Below are 19,805 nucleotides of genomic sequence, written 5' to 3'. Positions count from 1 at the left end.
GAAGGGAAATGTCCTAGTCTCATGGTCGCTCAGTGACTTTTATCACCCTGTAGGGGTGGCTGTAAAGATAGCATTCATGCATTCATTTATCCAGTCGTATTTATTGAGCATTTATTCTGTGCAGAGAACTGTACTAAGCTTGGGAGAGTACAATACAGCAATAAGCAGTCACATTCCCTGCCCACAAAAGGCTTATAGTCTGGAGTGGGGGAGGCAGACATCAATACAAATAAAGAAAATAACACATGAGTACATAAGTGTTGTGGGGCTGGGAAGGAGGAAGAGCAAAGGGAGCAAGTCAGGGTGATGCAGAAGGAGTGGGAGATGAGCAAAAGTGGAAAGGCCTCTTGGATGAGGTGTGCCTTCAGGAAGGCTTTGAAGCAGGGAAGAGTAATTGTCGGTCAGATTTGACGGGGGAGGGTGTTCCAGTCCAGAGGCAGGACATGGGCTAGGGGTCGGTGGCGAGATAGGCAAGATCAAGGCACAGTGAGAAAGTTAGCACTACAGGGGCAAAGTATGCGGGCTGATTTGTAGAAGGAGAGAAGTGAGATGAAAGTAGGAGGTGGCAAGGTGGTGGAGTGCTTTAAGGCCGATAGTAAGGAGTTTTTGTTTGGTGCAACATCATCAACAGCATCATGCTGAGAGAGCCCGGTAGATTTTCCATCTATTTTTTGAGGTATTTCTAGAACATTGACTATTGGGGGATTTAAGTACCCTGGCAGAATGCTTAAACTAGAATCATACAGTAGAGTGGTAGAGATAATAATAATAATAATAATTTTGGTATTTGTTAAGTGCTTACTATGTGCAAAGCACTGTTCTAAGTGCTGGGGAGGATACAAGGTAATCAGGTTGCCCCATGTGGGGCTCACAATCTTAATCCCCATTTTACAGATGAGGTAACTGAGGCCCAGAGAAGTGAAGTGACTTGCCCAAAGTCACACAGCTGACAAGGGCGGAGCTGGGATTTGAACCCATGACTTCTGACTCCAAAGCCCGGGCTCTTTCCACTGAGCCATGCTGCTTCCCCTGTCTTCCCAACATTCCTTGAGCTGCACCTAGAGGGATTTTCCTGGATTTGAATTCACAAGTGTTTGGAACTAGAATTCAACCAGGAGGAAATCTTGGGTGTTTGTTTTTAAAGAGCCTTAGGTCTGGTGGAAGAAAACAGTGGATTTCCCTTATTCATTACCTTATGACTTGTAGCCACGTTGGCAGTTTTGTTACAGAAGGGTGACTTGATTGGGATAGATTCCGAGTAGAGATAGGGAAGGACCAGTGTTGTGGGTAGGGCTGGATGTGGGTTCAGAATTTATAATAGGGCCAAGAGCAGGCCTAAGGCTGAGAGGAGTCAAGCTGAGACTTGAGCAGGATTGACAAAGGGCTCAGTTAAGACAAGGAATGGAACTTCGTGAGGATTGGGATCATCTCTTTGGAATCCCAGTTGCGTTTGGTTGTTTCTGGGCTGTCATTCAGCTGCCTGGGCCAAGAATTCCCTTGGATGGAGCGTATCTAAAATATGAGTCAGATACTGACTGTCAACTGCCAGTAGATGGGCACATTTGTAATTTATTCCTGAAATTTAGCCCTTTTTTAGAATGTAACTCCCTAAGAGCAGGGACTATGCCTACCTAACTGGATTTGTTTAGAGCCTGACACACCACTGTTTGCCTGTGAATAATGAATAAATACTATTGATGAAATTGGGAATTTACCCCTGTTTGTTCAGTGATTCAAATGTTTTAGATTAATATTGTACATGCACAGGTAATTTCTTTCAAACAAAACAAACAAATACTAAAATACCACAAATATAAGCCCATTATGGGCAGGGAAGTGTCTGCTAATTTTGTTGTATTGAACTCTCCCAAGCACTTGGTACAGTGCTCTGCACATACTAAGCACTCAATAAATACAATTGTTGATTGAAATGAAAGAAAATAAAGACATACTAAACAACCTGTTGAAAAGTATAACATAACAAGCAATTTAGGAAATATTTTTATTGTGAGAAGTTATTTTTCTGACAGAAAGGTGGTTTAAGGAACAGAATTTCCACTAAGGTTTTTCTCAATTACTCTAGTTGAATGAAAAGAGGAAGAAGGGAAGTATAATTTACTGGATTATTGATCACTGACTTAAAAAAGTCTTTGAGGCTCAGACATAGGGTCACCTTTAGTTTATTTAAAATGGTATGTTGTACACGTGGAAAGAAACAGAACATATTGATTAACTTTCCCTGGAAATGCATTGGCTTAAGTTCGTTGTAGGCAGGGAGCATGTCAACTAACTGTTATATTGCACTCTCCCAAGAGGTTAGTACAGTGCTCTGCACATTATAAGTGCTTAATAAATACCATTGATTGATTGACTTAAAAATTCAGAGTAAAGTGAAGCCTCAGTTTTCCCCAAGGTGAAGCATTTGAAAAACAGTCTGTGACATTGTTTTTGAATCACAAAACCTTGGCAGGTTCTTGAATTACTAATGAAGCTTCAGGAGTGGGTGTGTGAGTATATTATCCAGTGTAATTTGTTATCAGCAGGAGACAAGGATGCACAGTCAATTGAACACTGGCTAGATCCAAAGCTCAGTCTGTCATAGTGTATTAAACTCCATTCTTTTGTTCTGTGATCCCTTTAGTACGTAAATGGAATTCTTTGAAAATATAGTCAAACCAGAGACCTACTTGAAGCATTTGGAAATTCTGGGTCCAGTAAGCTTGTGACTAGTCAGTTTCCTTCCATGTCAGAAAGGACTCTTCACTTATGAACCTGAATTATTTTGCTTTGGGTCATGACAGTTTGTTGCCCGGAACAGTGGAAGCACTCCATTGTTCTCAGGCAGTGGCCAAGAGGAAAATAGGGGTGGAATTGAGAGAAGAGATGTGAGGATTGTGGCTTTTTGTCTCTCCTCCTACCCCACAGAAATGTAAAGTTTGGGGGCAATCTTTCCTGCCAAATGGCTGCTTCACAGAGAAAAATCCCTAAGAAAACATGAAATTTAGAAAGTCACAGTTTCTCCTCCTTAAGGACAACTCCTCCATACCATCCCTGACCCCTGCCTGAGTTCATCATTGCCTAGGGAAGACAAGAGCAGGTTTCTGTTCCCTGGTGTGATGATTTGTCTGGCCTCTTTCTTGACTGCAGAATACCCAAGGCTTATCTCCTCACAATTGGTGTTTCTGCAACACTGCAGAATCTTCAGTCCTATCAGTTACCTACCTTTGTTTAGAGTGTAAATGATTTGGGTATGAATAAATGGCCAGCTTTAGAAAAATTCCACTTTCCAGAAATCTCTGTTTCTTGGGAAATCCCTTTTTTTGGAAAGCAGTCTATGGGATAGCTGCTGGGCCTTTCTCTGTGCTGTGTTCATGGGGCTATCGTTTTCCCATATCCTGAGCCAAAGTTACTGAAAGCTGCCTGGGAGGCAGACCGCCTTGGCGAGGGTGTGTGGCTCCTTCCTGCTTAGAAGAAGGACCTCCCCTAGATGCTCCAGAGGGAGCTTAAATAGACTTCTCTTTCTCTGGAAAATGTGTTTATTGACATGGGCTTGATCTTAGCCCTTTCTGATTTAATTAAAAAAAGCTCTTCTGACAGGCACGTATATCTGGATGGACTGCTGGGTAGTGTTGGAAGAAACAGCTTACACGTGCATGTGGTGTTGGTAAAATTGACTGAATATGGGGGATGAGAGAAGGAAAGAGGAGTCACCATACTTGTGAGATGCTAGACCCATTTACACCAGTTGTAATAGGCTGCTAAATGGTAGTCTGTGAAAACAATATATATTTCCAGCCTACTTAAATTAGCGGTTCTCCATTGGCTGCAAAGGGAGCAGATGATTTAAAGAGTAACCACCACATTGCCCTTAATCCTCAGTGCTTTGTGAACCACAGACTGTTAATCTTTGGAAAGCAAACCCGGGATGCACTGAATAGACCTCAGATAATTGAGACTGAAGTATATTTTGGTGCTTAGACTTTCCAGAAGTTTTTTGGAAACAGCCAGAGATTTATTTCTGCATAGCTTAATGGAAAGAGCACGGGCTTGGGAGTCAGAGGATGTGGGTTCAAATTCAGTTCTGCAAGCAGTTCCAATCAGTTTTCCCTTTAGAAAGCTTAAACATTTACACCTGAGTAACATAGTACCTCAAAGCAGATGTGAATCGTTAGGTTATTGGATAATCAGAATAGCTGGAACCTGGAAGGAACTCAGCAGGAATCAATCCTTCCATCCAAATAAGGTGAACTCTGGATTCTTCATGGTAGGTTTTTTTGTCTTTTTGCTGACTCAATTAAGTGGCATTACTGCAGATATTCAGTGGTAATTGTACAGATGGGAATACCTTGTAACAGATGGCCTTCTTTCTCAAAGAATAATGCATCTTGTGCCAACTCTCTTCCACTCCCAACCGCAAACAAATTTATATTTATTGTGCATAAGTTGAAGCCCTCCCTGCAGATTGTTCAATGTTCTGTCTATATCCTTGAACTGAATAAAGAGCAATGAATGGGAGTATCAGGTGCCAGACGGGTTGGCTGAGAAAATTGGTGCTTTACTCTTTAGCGAGCTCTGCTTAATTTGGAAATTGAATCAGAGGAAGTGACAGTGAATTTCAGGATGCTGACATGCTCGCCAGGGAATCTCCCCCAGGAATTCATTACTTTTGAGATGGTGAAGACATAATAAACATTAAATGACTGGAGGGCATTTCAAAATGACCTCTGAAATACACTGAAAAAACTGGATTAATTTAGCAGTAGCCAGCTCCAAGAGTCAGGCTCTATCACATAGGGTTTGGATATTATTTTGGTTACTGATACAGAGCAGCGTATAAGAAAGAAAAACGTCAAATAGAAGAAAACTGGAATACTGCCAGTTCTATCATAACATGTATTTTGGCTAGAACACTTTTGAGGAGTCTGGAGAAGAAGCTTAATGGAAAGAGCATGGGCTTGGGAGTCAGGATATGGGTTCTAATTCCGGCTCTGGCACTTGTTTGCTGTGTGACCTTGGGGCAAGCCACTTAACTTCTCTGTGCCTTAGTTACCTCATCTGTAAAATGGGTATTAAAAGTGTGAGCCCCATGTGGGACAACCTGATTACTCTGTATCTACCCCAGTGTTTAGAACACTGCTGGCACATAGTAAGTGTTTAACAAATGCCACAATTGTTATTATGAATTATTAAATGCTCTTCTGGCAAAGTCCATCAATCTGGGTGGTATTGGGAGAAACAATTGTGCACATGCACCTGGAGTCAGTAAAATAGACTGAATATGGGGGATGAAATAGAGGGAGGCAGAGAATACTTTTGCCTCCAGGGCATCACCAGATGGATGATTTGCTATACTGTTAGGTTTTAAACCAGCCCACTAGACTATAAGTCCCTTTTTCTAGATTGTAAGAGCCTCAAGGGCACGATTGCATTTACTAGCTATTATACTCTCCCAAATGCTTAGTGTAGTACCCTGCACTCGGTAAGGTTTGATTGATTGATTGCTGGCAACTATGAGTCAAGTGCATTTTGTAAATACCCCAATTTAAAGCCTCATTCACTTGACCCGCCACTTCTCTGGTTTTATTCTGGATTGTCTGGATTTTTGAAATACTGAATTTCTAGAGCTATTAATGCCTTTTCTGAAACTCCATACGTGGTTTTCATTAGTAGTAGTGGTGGTATCATTGTGAGGAAAAGAATCAAAATGAAGTATTTTAAGAATTTGTGAAAAAACGAGTACTCCAGTGGAGTGCCAATAAAAATTTGTTTATTCGTTCACTAGTATTTATTAAGCCCCACACTGTGGTGAGCACTGCTCTGGGAGCTGTAGGTAATTATTCATTCACTCGTATTTGCTGAATGCTTACTGTGTGCAGGGCACTGTATTAAGTGCTTGGAAAGTACAATTCAGCAACAAAATAGAGACAATCCCTGCCCACAACGGGCTCACAGTCTGGACTACAAGAACTAATCCTTGCCCTCAAGGAGCTGACAAATATTCTGTATAAATATATGTAGACATACTTCAAATAATACAGGGGTAAAGGACACAGAGGTTATATAAACACAAGCAATGGAAACAGTTTTTATCCCTAAAGCTGTTCTGTCTTCAGTGCAACAAACTCTTTGGGTTCAACAGACAAGAGGAGGTAGAGAGAAACAGAGAAAGAGATTTCTTCTTCCTTTTTTTAATGGTATTTGTAAGCGCTTACTATGTGCCAGGCACTGTACTAAGTTCTGGGGTAGATGCCAGTTCATAGGGTTGGACAGAGTTATTGACCCACATGGGGCTCATAGTCAATCCCCATTTTATAAATGGGGTACCTGCGGCACAGAGAAGTGAATTCACTTGCCCAAAGCTGGGAGCTGGGATTAAAACTCAGGTCTCCTGACTCCCAAGCCTGGACAATTTCCAATAGGCTGTAGTTTCCTGTGCAGAAGATGAATTGCGCATATCTGGGTTGATTGTTAATGCTGGATAGAAAGGAGGAATATTGACCAAGTGGATAGAAGCTCTGCAGTTCAGAAAAGTTGTCTTTTGTATTTGAAGATGATGATTCTAGACAGTGAAGTTTCTGTATAGGTGTGAGTGTGGCTGAAAGAAACGATGAAGGAAAGACTGACCATCCCTGACATCCCAAGCTCACACACAGATTGTCCATTGTTGTGCTGATGTAGTTGCTGTTGGTAGCTCCTGACACTCTTTTGTTTTTATTTATAAATTATGGTATTGTTAAGCAGTTTCTATGTCAAACACTGTCCTAAGTACTCAGGTAGACAGGTTAATCAGGTAGGACACAGTCCCAGTTCCACATGGACTTCACAGTCAAAGTAGGAGGGTAAACAGGTTTCGAATTCCCATTTTTCAGTTGAGGAAACTGAGGCACAGAGAAGTTAAGTGATTTGTCCAAGGTTACACAGCAGGCAGTTGGCAGAGCTGGAATTAGAACCTGGATCCTTGGACTCCCAGTACCGTGCTCTTTCCACTGGGCAATGCTGCTTTCCACACTGTTTTTCCCCTCTTTTACTCACCAACTTTGCAAAGCTCCTAGTTGAAAAAAGCTGCTCCTTTTTTCATTTCAGTAGATCAAGTTGGTCTGTTTACTGCAGTTGTCAACCACCATTCAACTATGATACTGTGTTTCATGAGACTACTTTTACTGCATCCTTTAAAGTGTCTTCTCTCTCTGTTTTGCTTTTGGTTGCCCCACTTCAGCTTACGATCCAGCAGCTGTTAGGTACTTTACTGTTATTCATCATCATCATCATCAATCGTATTTATTGAGCGCTTACTGTGTGCAGAGCACTGTACTAAGCGCTTGGGAAGTACAAATTGGCAACATATAGAGACAGTCCCTACCCAACAGTGGGCTCACAGTCTAAAAAAGTTATTCATTCTCCTAACACATCCCACCTAATGTAGTTGTGTTGAGGGGAATGTAGCTTCAGAGCCTGGAGACTGACTTTGTCTCAGGACTTTATTATTTGTGTTTCTGCCTTACTCGTTGTTGTTGAATATGGTCCAGAAATAATAATAATAATGATGGCATTTGTTATGCACTTACTATGTGCCAAGCACTGTTCTAAGAGCTGAGGGGTTACAAGGTAATCAGGTTGTCCCACGTGGGGCTCACATTTTTAATTCCCATTTTACAGATGAGGTAACTGAGGCACAGAGAAGTGAAATGACTTGCTCAGAGTCACACAGCTGACAAGCGGCGGAACTGGGATTAGAACCCATGACCTCTGACTCCCAAGCCCGGGCTCTTTCCACTGAGCCATGAAACTGCTCAAGGAGACAGGTGTGGTGGTTGTGCTGAGTTCAGGTCTCAGGAACATTAAGAAGATTGGACAGCATCAAGTGTTTAGCTCTTCAGTCTGGTGTGAAGCCTAGTGCCATGTTGCCACCACATTGTGTTGACACTTCCCCTAATAATATGCTGGCCTCCCTGGTTTCCAGCAAACTAGCTTCTCAAATGTCTCCTCTGAGACCTTTAGGGTTTTGATCTTCTATCTAACTTGATTTGTACTCTCAAAAATTCTATCAGAATTAGTTTGAGCTTTTGAAAACTCTCTGTTATGACTTCATTTTCTGGGCTTTTTTCTGATTGAATCACAAAGCTCAAACAAATTCTGGAGGACCCAGAAGAAAAACACTTGGACGCTGGTTCACCTGGGGCAGGGGGAGAAGGGATAATGCAACACTGAGAAGGTTCTGGTATCTTGAAGAAGCTGAAGCAGAAAACTTTGAACATCTGATGGCTAAACTGTAAATTCGTTGTGAACAGGGAATGTGTATACAAACTCTGTTATATTTTACTCTCCCGAGCGCTTAGTACAGTGCTCTATGCAAGGTAAGCACTCAGTAAATATGATTGATTAGAAACAGAAAGGAACAGAGAATAAGCCTTGTAAGTGGGGCCTCTTCAAGTGGGAGAAAGCACAATAAGAGTTTACAAAAGTGGGTTGGTCAATAAAAATGGAAGCAGTTACTTGTGAGGAGAGGTGTAGGGCAATAGTAACTGGAAGAAAGGAGGAAAGGGGAAAAAATCAACACTGAAAGAGTCAGGGACAGGTAGTAGAGTTGTCCTTCGGTTTGAAGATGATGCTGCAAATTTGAGCAGACTGTAAGCTAATTGTCGGCAGGAAATGTGTCTGTTATACTGTTGTGTTGGACTTGTTATCTTGCAAGTGCTTAGAACAGTGCACTGCAAACAGTAAGCACTCAGTGAATACGATTGATTGATTTAAACTGCAGTGAGAGTGCGTGTCAGAGAGAAACTCTTGCACACTATCCAATCAGTCAATTGTGTTTCTTGAGCACTTACTTTGTGCAGAGTTCAATCAATCAATCAATCATATTTATTGAGGGCTTACTGTGTGCAGAGCACTGTACTAAGCGCTTGGGAAGTACAAGTTGGCAACATATAGAGACAGTCCCTACCCAACAGTGGGCTCACAGTCTAGAAGGGGGAGACAGAGAACAAAACCAAACATATTAATAAAATAAAATAAATAGAATAGATATGTACAAGTAAAATAAATGAGTTGATAGATATATTCCTTGCTTTCAACAAGCTTACAGTCTAGAGTTACATTGCCCAGATGCAGGGCTACTCTTTGCGATGTGTGTCTAGCCCAGGTAAAATCTGCTTGTTTGGGACCCCATTAACCTCATACCCATGGGTCAGTTGAGCCTTCTGTATGCCACACTTCCTCCTCAAAACTTTGCTGAGGCTCCCGTGGGTATCATGCACACGGGTCTATCTAGAGGAACAGCTGTGTTCTCTTCTGGCAGTGGAAAGGGACAGGAATCAGACACCAGAAGAGAAAGCAAGTGTGTTAGATATAATTGGTCTCAGGAATATAAATAACAGATGCTGAAAGATAGGCCAGCAATTAGTGGATTGTCAGTTTGGAGCACCTATTAGGCTACAATTATAAGTGAAATATTGTTATCTGCCTTGCTACCCTTTGCAGTGGCGTAATTAGCCCTCCGAAGTGCAGGGCTAAGTGTGGTTGTCCAGATTTGCCATAGCCTGAGGGCAGTTTTCTCCATATCAAAAGATGAGCTTTAATATATGTTCCTGAGTGATTGCAAGGGGAGAAGTCTGAAATATTAGTGAACAGTGCTGCTTCTATCTCTTTTGTTATAATAAAACATTAATGTGACAATGAGTGTCAGGAGTGCAGTTTTGGTGAAAAATGATTATACTTCCACTGTATGTTGTTGTTGTCTTATACTGTCGGGTCATTTCCGACCCATAGCTACGCCATGGACACATCTCTCCCAGAATACCCCACCTCCATCTGCAATGGTTCTGGTAGCATATCCATAGAGTTTTCTTGGTAAAAATACGGAAGCGGTGTACCATTGCCTCCTTCTGCACAGTAAACCTGAGTCTCCACCCTCAACTCTCTCCCATGCCGCTTGCTGCCCAGCACAGGTGAGTTTTGACTTGTAGCAGATAGCCTTCCACTCACTAGCCACTGCCCAAGCTAGGAATGGAATGGGTAAGCCTCTGCTTGACTCTCCTCCCATAGTCAAGACTGGTAGAGTAATGGAAGCTCTCCAGGTGTGACCCTGAGAGGTATTCCACAGCATAGTATTGCTTTATTTAGATCCACTTCAGTTTGCACTGCCAAGGGCGAAGAACACGGATCAGTAAGTAACCCCCTGTGAAGCTCCTACATGTTTTCTCCTTTGAGACCTCAAGTATCTGGCCCACACAAAGCCTTGTAATTTTGTTTTGGCTGAGATGATGAGCCCTGTTGTGTGATTCATCCCTGTTTGCTGGTTAGGAGAAGTTTGGGACAGATGAAAAATACTTTTGAATAGAAGAGCCATACCATGGTGAAATACTCAGATTTTGCTTTTGTCTGCTAATTTTGGAGTACTCCTGTACTTCTTCAGTTTTTGCTTTAGCGAGGAATCCAAACAAATGGCTACTGAGCACACTGTACTTAAATGAATGGATGCTCAGCATTTTAAGGTTGGCCCCGAGAGCTCCGAGCTTGTCATCCATTGGTGAGAGCGTTCATTATTTCCTTGTTTTCATCCCAGCTCCTGTGATCGTGATGCCCCCCAAGAAGATTCACAATATAACTGGGGCCCAAGTCTATCTGTCCTGTGAAGTGAAGGCGGTACCAACCCCTCTCATTACTTGGAGGAAGGTATGTCAGAAACACAAGACTTATGTTGTAATTGTGATTTATGTATTTTAGGGAATCATGTATTTGGAAGCCTGGAAGGACAATTGGACAGCAGGCAGGGGCACCAAGCTCTAATTAATTCCTCTGTACTGGGGATAGAACCAGGAAGCATAGAGTTCTTTAAGGATCTTAGGCCTATGGGTAATCCTGAATCTTGGCCCAGTTCTGAAGCATTTGGGACCTTCAGGTTATGGGTCTGGTCTACAACCAATCTTGGGGATCCTCTCTAGGTTAGTTTACTTTAGAAAATGGGGGATTGGGGTGCTGTGGGCAGGTTTGGAGCCTTCTCAGTGTCCCAGGCTGCTCAAGGATCTGTTTATACTGCTCTTCTGATGTTTAGACGAGCAGAAATATGGTTCTGGAATTGTGTAGCGGAGTAGCAATTATTTCAACAGTGTAGCGTGGCAGTTAACACCACTCATAGTTAAAAATGTGAGAGGAGATTTTGTCTAGTAAACAGATTCTGTGATGTTGAATGCATTTTCCCCAGAACTATCTTCTACGGTAGATAGATACAAGGTAATCAGGGAAGACAGAGTGCCTGTCCTACATGGGGCTCACAGTCTAACAAGGAGTGAGTAGGCTTTAATCTCCATTTTACAGATGAGGAAAATGAGGCCCAGAACAGTTAAGTGACTTGCCCAAGCTCATAGAACAGGCCAGTGGCAGAGCTGAGATTAGAGTCCAGATCCTCTGAATCCCAGGCTCATGATTTTTCTACTTATGCTGTTCTGCTTCCACTTATCCATCTGTGCAGATTAGCTTGGGTTTAGAGCTGGTGTTCCTAATGCTTCTTTTCAGCTGAGGAGGGTCACCTAATAATGGGACACAGGTGAAGTTTGGCCCACTAACTAATCATATAGCATCAAGAGCAATAACTACATCTTTATACACTCCCACACATCACTTTTCAACTGGTAGCTATGATAGCAGCGTGGCTCAGTGGAAAGAGCCCGGGCTTTGGAGTCAGAGGTCGTGGGTTCAAATCCCGGCTTCGCCACATGTCTGCTGTGTGACCTTGGGCAAGTCACTTAACTTCTCTGAGCCTCAGTTACCTCATCTGTAAAATGGGGAGTAAGACTGTGAGCCCCACGTGGGACAACCTGATCACCTTGTATCCCCCCAGCGCTTAGAACAGTGCTTTGCACATAGTAAGTGCTTAATAAATGCCATTATTATTATTATTATATATTTGTAAACAGTTTCCTCTTGTTTAAACATATCAATCAGTGGTATTTATTGAATGTTGTATGCCAGACACTGTACTAAACACTTAGGGGAGAGGACAATATAACAGATTTGGTAACCATCAAGCTGTATCATTATTTTATTTTTATAAATGTTCATGGCCTGCATTTTGACAATCACTGGACTATAACCAAGAAACAGTAAATTCAGCCAAGAGCTTTGAATGAGTAAGAAGTTTGAAAATATGACCCTTTAAGCTCCTGGCAATTCCTCTGATTTCAGTGAGCAGTTCTGTAGTGTGGGAAGGTTGGGGAAAATATTGGATGATTAACTCCAAAAAGACTCCTCTGCAAATCAGTGGTAATTGTTATTATTTTAAGGTTATTTGTTAAGCACTTCTTATCTGCCAGGCACTGTACTAGGTGCTGGGGTTGGACACATATCCCACATGAGGCTCACATTCTTAATCCCCATTTTACAGGTGAGGTAACTTAGGCACAGAGAAGTGAAATGACTCACCCAAGGTCACATAGCAGACAAGTCGTGGATCTGGAATTAGAACCCAGGTCCTTCTGACTCTTGGCTCATGCTCTATCCACTAGATCACGCTTCTCTATAACTATTCTCTAACTCTAAAGGTTACAGAATCCCCCAAGGGAGTCAAACTTCTGGAGGAATTGCCTGGAGACCGAGTTAACATGGCTGTCCAGGTCCGTGGAGGCCCTTCCAAACATGAAAGCACAGGCTGGGTTTTGGTGAGTGTCATGTTTCACTTCATAACCTTTTTATCTTTTTACCTGACTTCTGCAATTTTCCCACAAATGCAAGTGTGTTACAAACTATTTAGCCTATCTCAAATATGTTACACCTCCCCTCTGACCAATGTGTTTTGTGTAGGATTAGCCCTGCACATTTGCAGTTGTCTCTGTGAATCTTTTTGCTCTGTGACAATGTCCCTATTCCTCGAGGAATAACCTCGAGGTTTAAACACCATGGGCAGGAGACCCACTTGTTCATCCCAGGAGCCAAGTGGCCTGCCCATCTTCATTCTGCTTCCTTTATAGTTTGCCCTGCATTTTTGATACCAGCACACTTCCTACCATCATCATTTATAATGTTGTCTCGAGGTGAAGCTAGGTCCATCTACTCAGTTCTGCCAAAATGCCAGTCTTTAATACAAGTCTTGGGTACACCTTAATTAGGGAACATTCTTTTGACATTGTGTGCTTATTTGGGCTTGGCACAACAGCATCCTCAAAGAATCTGCCTGTGTTCATGGAATTCATGGAATGGGTAAGTACTACCGAATAGGTTTCCCTTCACACAGTTACCAAAGAAAGCAACCCTTCCACCATATAATTGGGTTTACTTGGATCCACTTATATCCCGCCACGACTGCTGCATCAGCTTCCTTGCTGACCTCCCTGCCTCCTTTCTCTCCCAACTCCAGTCCATACTTCACTCTGCCAATGAAGAGTGAAATGTCCGGGTCATTTTTTTAAACAAATTGTTTTGTGCACATCTCCCCACCCAAAGGAACTTCAATGATCATCTATCCATCTTTGCATCAAAGAGAAACTCTTTACCATAGACTTTAAGGCACTCAAGGAGCCATTCCAGCCTTAGTAGAAGTAATATATTTATTAAGTGCTTACTGTGTGCAGAACACTGTACTAAGTACTGGGAGAAAATACACAGATGGGAATTAGACAATGTCCCTATTCCTCGAGGAATAACCTCGAGGTTTAAAAAAATGGAAACAGTTAATAATCATTGTCTAGATGTAATTTGCAGTTAAATAATGCACACAATTAATTCAGTCTTAAAACACAACATTCCCACTCTACAACCCTGGAGATAAAAGTACTAGACAAGTGAATATTCATAATAACTTCTGTACTGAATTACCTATCCTTTTCTCATCATTGTGTAGTGTTATTATTAATGTTAGATTTATTTAGTTTGACAGAGACTCTGGGACAAATTGACCTAAGGCATCATAGAACTGAAAAGGATCTCAAGAGATCAGCTGGTCCGGCCCCCTCCCTCAAGATAGATGAATAACTAAGCCATTCAGGTCAGGCAGTGGTCCACTCTGTCCCTAAAGATCACCAAGTGTGGGGGAAAATAATGATGGCATTTGTTAAGCGCTTACTATGTGCAAAGCACTATTCTAAGCATTGGGGGGGATACAAGGTGATCAGGTTGTCCCACGTGGGGTCCACAGTCTTAATCCCCATTTTACAGATGAGGTAACTGACGCTCAGATAAATTATGTGACTTGCCCAAGGTCACACAGCAGACAAGTGGTGGAGCCAGAATTAGAACCCATGACCTCTGACTCCCAAGCCCAGGCTCTTTCCACTGAGCCATGCTATACAACCTCCCTGAGAAATCCATTTTAGAGCTTTGTCATACTTAGTCAAATAAGTCTTCCTTCCACCCAGCCAAAATCTCTCCTGCTTCCAATTAGGTTTATTCCTTTCTTTCAGTCACCTGGAACCTGGGTGTTAACTAGAAGCTATCAAGCACATTATCAGTTTAAGGGAGCAGAGCAAAAGGGTTGACTAGCCTGTCTATAATGTGGGATTGTCCATAAATAATAGTGTTTTCAGATTGATGGAGACTAGGGATTGTTTGAAGGAAAAGTAAAAAGAAAAGAAAGAGGATGAGTGATTGAAGATGGCAGTAAGAGAGGAAGTGGATGAAAGTTTGCTGATCTACTACAACCCAGCCCACAAACTTCACTCCTTTAATGCTAACCTAGTGAAGCAGCGTGGCTTAATGGATAGAGTACCGGCCTGGGAATCAGAAGGACCTGGATTCTAATCCCGGCTCTCCAAGTTGTCTGCCGTGTGACCTTGGGCAACCCATTTCAGTTTTCTGTGCCTCAGTGGCTTCATCTATAAAATGGGGATTAAGACTATGAGCCCCATGTGGGATAGGGACTATGTCCAACCTGATTACTTTGTATCTATACTTCAGCGCTTAGAATAGTGCCTGGTACATAGTAAGCTCTTGACAAATGGCATAAAAAAACCCTACTGTATGTACCTCGTTCTCACTGCCAACTCCTTGCCCACATCCTCCCTCAGGTCTGGAACTCCCTCCCTATTTATATCCAACAAACTGCCATTCTCCTCATCTTCAAAATGCTACTAAAACCATATCACCTCCAAGAGATCTTTCTGGATTAGCCTCTTTACCACACCCTAGTCCCCCTCTGCCTCACCTATGTACTCAGATTTCTACCCTTTATGCATTTGATATTCACCCTAACTGCAGCCCCGTTGCACTTATCCTTATCCTCTGTCACTTCCTCTATCTATAATTTATTTCGATGTTTATTTCCCCCACTAGACTGTAGGCTCCTTGAGGGCAGGGATCATGTCTACCAGCTCTGTTGTAGTGTACTCTTCCAAGTACTTAGTACAGTGCTCTGAATACAGTAGCCTTTAAATAAATGCCATTGATGGATTCATAGCTCTTTGTGTCAGCCATCTTCTCTACCTTGACTCATGTTGTGGATCAGCAATCTAACCTGCATTCTCATTTATGGCAAAATTGTGGCATTGAAAAGTTCTCTTTTCTTCTTTAAGGGCAGCTCATCAACCATCAGTGAAATTCTGATTTGCTAGAATCTGATCAATATTCTTGTTGCATTCTCCACCATGTTTGCCTTATTTATTTCCTTGCCAAGGTTCACATAGCTTTCCATTTCTTCAATTCTTTCACCATTTACTTAAATCAGCCCTAAAGTATATTTATTGAGTGCCAACTGTATGCGGGGCACTTTACTAAATGCTTCTTAAATGAATTTTTCTGGGCAGTATTCATTGTGCATCTGTTTGTTCTTGAGGATACTCATTTGTAGCCCAATATGTGTGACCACAAATTCAATTCTTACACATTCCTTTACAATTCTGATGCATTGTTTGCAAATATAATGAAGCCATAAATACTTAGTCCCCTGCTGCACATTTGAAATTGTTGAGCAGAATTATCTGTAAATACCTTTGGCAAGATTGTGTTCTTCAGGACTTCTTTATTTAAATTTATATGCTTTGGAATATGGAACATTGTGATTTTTCTTATCAATTGTAGTCCATCTTCCCCCTTAGATCTATATTGTAATAGTAATAATAATAATAATAATAATAATAAATAATTGTGGTGTTTGTTAAGTGCTTACTATGTGCCAGGCACTGTACTAAGTTCTAGGTTGTTCATGGACACAGTCCATGTCCCATGGGGATCACAGTAGTGATCCCCATTTTGCAGATGAGCTAACTGCAGTACAGAGAATCAATCAATCAATCAATTGTATTTATTGAGCGCTTACTGTGTGCAGAGCACTGTACTAAGCGCTTGGGAAGTACAAGTTGGCAACATATAGAGACAGTCCCTACCCAACAGTGGGCTCACAGTCTAGAAGGGGGAGACAGAGAACAAAACCAAATATATTAACAAAATAAAATAAATAGAATAGATATGTATAAGTAAAATAGAGTAATAAATATGTACAAACATATACATATATGCAGGTGCTGTGGGGAAGGGAAGAAGGTAAGACGTGGGGGATGCAGAGGGGGACGAGGGGGAGAGGAAGGAGGGGGCTCAGTCTGGGAAGGCCTCCTGGAGGAGGTGAGCTCTCAGTAGGGCCTTGAAGGGAGGAAGAGAGCTAGCTTGGCGGATGTGCAGAGGGAGGGCATTCCAGGCCATGGGGATGGGCCAGGGGTCGACGGGGGGACAGGCGAGAACGAGGCACGGTGAGGAGATTAGCGGCAGAGGAGCGGAGGGTGCGGGGTGGGCTGTAGAAGGAGAGAAGGGAGGTGAGTTAGGAGGGGGCGAGGTGATGGAGAGCCTTGAAGCCGAGGGTGAGGAGTTTCTGCCTGATGCGCAGATTGATTGGTAGCCACTGGAGATTTTTGAGGAGGAGAGTAACATGCCCAGAGAGTTTCTGGACAAAGACAATCCGGGCAGTGGCGTGAAGTATGGATTGAAGTGGGGAGAGACACGAGCATGGGAGATCAGAGAGGAGGCTGATGCAGTAGTCCAGACGGGATAGGATGAGAGCTTGAACGAGCAGGATAGCGGTTTGGATGGAGAGGAAAGGACAGATCTTGGCAATGTTGTGGAGCTGAGACCGGCTGGTTTTGGTGACGGCTTGGATGTGAGGGGTGAATGAGAGAGCGGAGTCGAGGATGACACCAAGGTTGCGGGCTTGTGAGATGGGAAGGATGGTAGTGCCATCAACAGTGATGATGGGAAAGTCAGGGAGAGGGCAGGGTTTGGGAGGGAAGACAAGGAGTTCAGTCTTGGACATGTTGAGTTTTAGGTGGCGGGCAGACATCCAGATGGAGATGTCCTGAAGGCAAGAGGAGATGTGAGCCTGGAGGGAGGGGGAGAGAGCAGGGGCAGAGATGTATATTTGGGTGTCATCAGCGTAGAGATGATAGTTGAAGCCGTGGGAGCGACTGAGGTCACCAAGGGAGTGAGTGTAGATTGAGAACAGAAGGGAACGAAGCACTGAATCTTGGGGAACCCCCACAGTAAGAGGATGGGAGGGGGAGGAGGAGCCTGCAAAAGAGACTGAGAATGAAGGACCGGAGAGATAAGAGGAGAACCGGGAGAGGACGGAGTCTGTGAAGCCGAGGTTGGATAGCGTGTTGAGGAGAAGGGGGTGGTCCACAGTGTCGAAGGCAGCTGAGAGGTCGAGGAGGATTAGGATAGAGTATGAGCCATTGGATTTGGCAAGCAGGAGGTCATTGGTGACCTTTGAGAGGGCAGTTTCCGTGGAACGTAGGGGACAGAAGCCAGACTGGAGGGGGTCAAGGAGAGAGTTGGTGTTGAGGAATTAGAGGCAGCGTGTGTAGACCACTCGTTCAACGAGTTTGGAAAGGAATGGTAGGAGGGAGATTGGGTGATAACTAGAAGGTGAGGTGGAGTCAAGAGAGGGTTTTTTTTAGGATGGGAGAGACATGGGCATGTTTGGGGAGGTCAGACCTGATGAATTTAATTTTATTAATGAAGTAGGAGGCCAGATTGTTGGGGGTGAGGGAAGGAGGAGGGAGAGGAACCGGGGTCCTGAGAAGGGAGTTGAATGTACGGAAGAGCTGACGGGCATGATGGGCATGGGTGTCAATAAGGGAGGAGAAATAGTTTTGTCTGGCAGAGGAGAGGGCTGAGTTAAGGCAGGAAAGGGTAAACTTGAAGTGAACGAGGTTGGCATGGTGTTTAGACTTTTGCCAGCAGCGTTCGGCAGCTCGAGCATAAGAGCGAAGGAGGCGGACAGTGGCAGTGATCCAGGGCTGTTGGTTGGTGGTACGAGAGCGGCAAAGGGAAAGGGGAGCGAGTGAGTCTAGCTGAGTAGAAAGGGTAGAGTTGAGCGCAGTAATCTGATCATCAAGATTGGGTAGAGAGGAGAGGGAGGCAAGGTGGGGTGTGAGGCGCTCAGAAAGGTGGATGGGGTCAAGAGAGCGGAGAGCTCTGTGAGGGAGTAATATGGATTTACAAGGGAGAGAAGTGTGAGTGAGGAGTTAAGTGATGTGCCCAAGGTCATACAGCAGACAAGTGGTGGAGTCAGGATTAGAACCCAGGTGCTTCTGACTACCAGGCCTGTGCTCTATGCAGTAGCCCCGCTGTTTTTCTATATGTCAGTGTGTTCCAGTTTCACTGAGTGTATTGCAAGCAGCACTGAATTTCCTTCAATCAAATGCTTTCATGCATTGAACAAGGAACAAGCTAGGATTTGCTATTGCAGAATCTTTTAGGTAGCTGGTGGAGGAAATGATTATGGTCAGTAGTTGAGTTTCTAGAGCCAAATCCAGTTTATACTCTGATACATTTATTGTTCAATGTAACTTGTGATTCCTTTTAGTGTGACTGAGGTGAAAATTGTAATTATGAGAGGCAAGATATTGAGCAGTAGTTATTTTTTTTTTAGCAATAGTCTCCTTTCTTCATTATTAGGTCAGTGCTTGTCCTTTTCCAGATATTTGGAATGTGCATGTTTATGATAGAGAAGCAGCATGGCTCAGTGGAAAGAGCATGGGATGTGGAGTCAGAGGTCATGGGTTCAAATCCCTGCTCTGCCAATTGTCAGCTGTGTGACTTTGGGCAAGTCACTTCATTTCTCTGTGCCTCAGTTACCTCATCTGTAAAATGGGGATGAAGACTGTGAGCCCCCCGGGGGAAAACGTGATCACCTTGTAACCTCCCCAGCACTTAGAACAGTGCTTTGCCCATAGTAAGTACTTAATAAATGCCATTATTATTATTACTGATAGTTATTTTTCAAGAAGCGTAGCTCCCATTATAGATATTCCAGATATCTGTTATATCAGTTTGGGTGCTTTCCTCTTTAAGCATTGTGAATTCAATCCATCACTAAATCCTGTCTGTCCCCCTTCACAATATAGCTAACATCTGCCTTTTCCACCAAACTGCTACCAAGTTAATACAATCACTTATCCTATCCTGCCTCGATTACTGCATCAGCCTCCTTGTCGACCTCCCAGCCTCCTGTCTCTCCCCAGTCCAATCCATACTTCACTCTGCTGCCCAATCATTTTTCTTCAAAAACGCTCAGGACATGTCACCCTGCTCCTCAGAAAATTCCAGTGGCTGCCCATCCACCTCTGCACAAAACAAAAACTCCTCACCATTGGCTTTAATGCAGTCCACCATCTTGCCCCCTCCTATCTCACCTCGTGTCTCTCCTTCTACAACCCAGCCCGCACACTTTGCTCCTCTAGTGCTAACCTTCTCACTGTGCCTCTTTGTCGCCTATCTCTCAGCTGATCCTGCCTCTGGCCTAGAAGGCCCTCCTCTTCAAATCTGACAGACAGTTACTGTCCCCTCCTTCAAAGCCTTATCGAAGGCACGTCTCCTCCAAGAGGCCT

At 43.3% G+C, this 19,805-nt stretch overlaps 1 protein-coding gene and 1 non-coding gene across 2 annotated transcripts in view; one reads left to right on the top strand and one right to left on the bottom strand.

Moving 5' to 3' along the window:
• IGFBPL1 (insulin like growth factor binding protein like 1) overlaps positions 1–19,805 on the top strand; it is a 66,365-nt gene that overhangs the window by 41,050 nt on the left and 5,510 nt on the right. The window contains exons 2-3 of the mRNA XM_038770033.1: positions 10,565–10,674; positions 12,540–12,656. Of these exons, the coding sequence (XP_038625961.1) occupies positions 10,565–10,674; positions 12,540–12,656 (227 nt within the window). The remainder of the gene's footprint in view (positions 1–10,564; positions 10,675–12,539; positions 12,657–19,805) is intronic.
• On the bottom strand, positions 9,958–10,094 carry LOC119948317. The gene has a single exon (XR_005456722.1). It is a non-coding gene; the product is annotated as a small nucleolar RNA SNORA7 (small nucleolar RNA).

Source organism: Tachyglossus aculeatus, chromosome X4, assembly GCF_015852505.1.
Source record: "Tachyglossus aculeatus isolate mTacAcu1 chromosome X4, mTacAcu1.pri, whole genome shotgun sequence".
NCBI classification, from domain to species: Eukaryota; Metazoa; Chordata; class Mammalia; order Monotremata; family Tachyglossidae; genus Tachyglossus; species Tachyglossus aculeatus.
Note: the sequence above shows the minus strand (reverse complement) of the source record. Positions and strands in the feature narration are given on the sequence as shown.